Raw genomic sequence first — 3484 nt, 5'->3', positions numbered from 1 at the left:
CTCCTAAATCTAATTTAGCCTCAATCTTCCAAAGTCATTTGCTTTATTTCACATTGTTCCCTTGATTCTTTTGAGCACTAATTTCACAATTCATTGACAAATCTTGGTTTAACAAATTTGTGAACATTTTTATTTGGGTTTAGTTGTTTATGTTTTGTTGAGAAATATATTGGAGTTTTTATGTTTAGTGAAATTAAGAGTGGTGTTTAATTGGATTTTTAATAAATATTTATAATTACAAATTTTATAAATGATTATTTTTAGATAAAATGAAAAAAATAAAATTTTTAAATAGTCTAAGAAACATAAAACAAAAACAAGTTTATCAAATTAAAGTAGAAAAGTTTAAAACCGAAGATAGTTTTGTCTAATTTAAGTTCAAAGGTTCAAGGCCTAAAAACAATATGAAAACTCAAAACCCGAACCAAACCAAATCGAACCAGTTTACTAACCGATTTCATATGTCCATTAGTTCAGAAAATGAAAAAATTGAAAAAAAAAATCGAACCGATCTAATCTCACTCCTAATGAATTTTTCATTGAACAAGGTATTATAAAAATAAGTTGTTAAACTAAATTGCATAAACAACTTCGTGTATTTAATTATTCTAATTCTCTTTTACATATTCTGTCAAAGTTACAATCAGATTAACAATTTATCAACAACTTCAACATTTTTAAAGATATTAATATGAAATAATTATATTATTTTTATTTCTCTATTTTAAATCCAAGAATAATTAAATACAATACATATCTCTCTAACTACATACATTAGTAGCCCCCATGCCCCAACTCATGTTCCTATCAAGCATATTTTAATTATTATCACACTTTTGTAATTTAACTAGTGACATAGGACAGAGCTATGGTGCTGCATATATAATATAATGTTATTAATTATTAAATTTCATTTTATTATAAATTAAATTATTATTGTTTATTAAATTAATTGCACCCAACGTATCCAACATCTCAAATTTCAAATTATGATCTTCATTTTAAATTAATCTTTAAATTTCAGAACATTCTATTACATTTTTAAACTATTGTTGTTATGCCAATCAAGTCCTTTTAATATTGAAACCATTAAATAACACGTCATATCTTATGTAGATAAATTTAAAATGAAAATTTTATAGAAATTAAATGTTGTTGTATAACTTTTTAAGTAAAAACTAAAAATAAAGAAATGTTTAAACAATTAACTCTTGTTTACTTTAAAATTTACGGGACGCTTTTATTCTTATAATATATAATTATTGTGTATAAATTTTGATTATTTTATATCGTGCTTTATATTGATTTAATTAAACTTATATTTATTGAAATATATATTTATAATTTTATTGTGTTTGTAATTATACACTGGTGGTTACAATTTTAATAGAAAATCCCAAGATCATAATTCACAATCTTTATTTATGTATAAGCATCCGTTCTTTGTCACCCTGCAATAGCTCCATAGGATCAGTTCTTTTATCTTTCACAAGTTCAAACTATGGCTGATGTAGGAGATCATGCTATACTTGTCACAATATGCCTAGCAACCATTTTCTTGTTCCTAGCCATCTTTGTGAAGACTCGGGCAAAGGGCCGACGGCCACCCAGCCCTCCAGCCTTACCGATCATCGGACATCTCCACCTTCTTCGCCCTATACCACACCGAGGTCTTCACAAGCTCTCAACCCGCTATGGACCAATAGTATCCTTCTACCTCGGCTCCAAACATTGTGTCGTTGTTTCATCTCCGGAAATAGCAGAAGAGTTCCTTAGAACTAATGAAACATCTTATTTGGACCGCCCTAAAATGGCCAACTTCGATTACCTTACCTATGGCACGTCTGATTTTTCGACCGCGCCGTATGGACCACGTTGGAAGTTGATGAAGAAGCTTTGCATGTCTGAAGTACTTGGTCCCCGGACATTAGAGAAGCTCCTTCCAATTAGACGTGAAGAGATAAGGTCATTTCTCAAAATGATCAAAAACAAAGCTGAAATAGGAGGATCTGTTGATGTTGTAGCTGAGCTTATGACATTGACCAATAACACAATATCCAGAATGACGGTCAGTCATCGATGTTCTAGTGACGAGAACAAAGCTGACGAAATAAGGAAAATGATGAGAGAGATGAATGACCTTGGCACAAAGTTTAATTTAGCTGATATTATTTGGTTTTGTAAGAACTTGGATTTGCAGGGTTTTAAGAAAAGACTAGTGGAAGTTCGGCAACGGTATGATACAATGATGGAAAGAATCATAAAAGAGCATGAAGAAGAAAGGAAGAAAAGGAATGAAAGTGGTGATGAAGTGAAAGATTTACTCGATATTTTGCTTGATGTTTATGAAGATGAGAGCTCAGAGGTCAAATTAACAAGGGAAAACGTTAAGGCTTTCATTTTGGTATGTTTCATATGCACATATAGTGTTGTAATTTGTTTCATGTGCCTTTATTTTGTATGCTTTGATGTATTTGCAGAATTTATTTGGGGCTGGCACTGATACATCATCAACAACAATGGGATGGGGACTTGCAGAGATACTTAATAACCCAGACGTTATGGAGAAAGCAAGAGAGGAAATCGATTGTGTTGTTGGGAAGAAGAGAATATTAGAGGAATCAGATGTTGGCAACTTGCCTTACTTACAAGCTATAGTGAAAGAAACACTAAGGCTTCATCCCAGTGGACCATTTATTGTACGAGAATCAGCTGAAGCTTGTGTTATTGCTGGTTATGAAATCCCAGCAGATACTCGTCTGTATGTTAATGTATGGTCACTTGGAAGAAACCCAAAACAGTGGAAGAACCACCGTGAGTTCCGACCAGAGAGGTTTCTTAACAGTGAAGAATGGCAAGCGAGGAGTCCATGGATGTTAGATGTGATGGGAAACGATTTTAATCTTTTGCCATTTGGGAGTGGAAGAAGAAGCTGTCCTGGTGCTGCACTAGCACTCAGCATTGTATCAACTGTCCTTGGTTGTATGATACAGTGCTTTGAATGGAAGCTTGGGGATGGTGCTGGCAACGTTGACATGGAAGAGAAGAATGGGATGACTCTACTTAGGGCAAATGACTTGATTTGTTTCCCAGTAGCCAGGCTTAATCCATTTCCCTCTATTTGATTGTAATCTGTTGTATGCTGTGTTATTAGGAGTGTTTTCTGGTGATGCATGCAGCGTCTATATCCATGTATCTCTCTTTTTTATGTTGCCTAATAAAGATACAAAGAGTGCAAAGTTTGCTACTATGATAAAATATATATCATATGATGAGGTGCTCGAAATACGCAAAACAGTATGAATCCATCTGAAAGGGGCATAAGTTCCCACTGAAAATCCCATTTTGGTTCGGATTCTATCAGGAATTAATGTTGCAGTCATTATACATAGATAGATAGATATATTCTCTACCATTTTCTAACTGACCTTTAACCCTTCTAATGCAGTATTTATCAATATATCAGTTTCATTTCCATGGCATT

General features: G+C 32.9%; 1 protein-coding gene across 1 annotated transcript; it reads left to right on the top strand.

Moving 5' to 3' along the window:
* Positions 1 to 1418: 1418 nt before the first annotated feature.
* LOC107921298 (3,9-dihydroxypterocarpan 6A-monooxygenase) lies at positions 1419 to 3247 on the top strand. Its single transcript, XM_016851175.2, has 2 exons — positions 1419 to 2404; positions 2481 to 3247. The coding sequence occupies exons 1-2, from the start codon at positions 1502 to 1504 to the stop codon at positions 3123 to 3125; spliced, it is 1548 nt and encodes a 515-aa protein (XP_016706664.2). The 5' UTR covers positions 1419 to 1501; the 3' UTR covers positions 3126 to 3247.
* Positions 3248 to 3484: the final 237 nt, after the last annotated feature.

Source organism: Gossypium hirsutum, chromosome A01 (genome assembly GCF_007990345.1).
Source record: "Gossypium hirsutum isolate 1008001.06 chromosome A01, Gossypium_hirsutum_v2.1, whole genome shotgun sequence".
Taxonomy (NCBI): domain Eukaryota; kingdom Viridiplantae; phylum Streptophyta; class Magnoliopsida; order Malvales; family Malvaceae; genus Gossypium; species Gossypium hirsutum.
Note: the sequence above shows the minus strand (reverse complement) of the source record. Positions and strands in the feature narration are given on the sequence as shown.

Excerpts from the sequence above, each read along its gene's own strand:
- LOC107921298 (XM_016851175.2), top strand. The coding sequence starts at position 1,502 with ATGGCTGATGTAGGAGATCATGCTATACTTGTCACAATATGCCTAGCA. Across the intron at positions 2,405-2,480 it reads ACGTTAAGGCTTTCATTTTG|AATTTATTTGGGGCTGGCAC; the intron begins GTATGTTTCATA and ends ATGTATTTGCAG.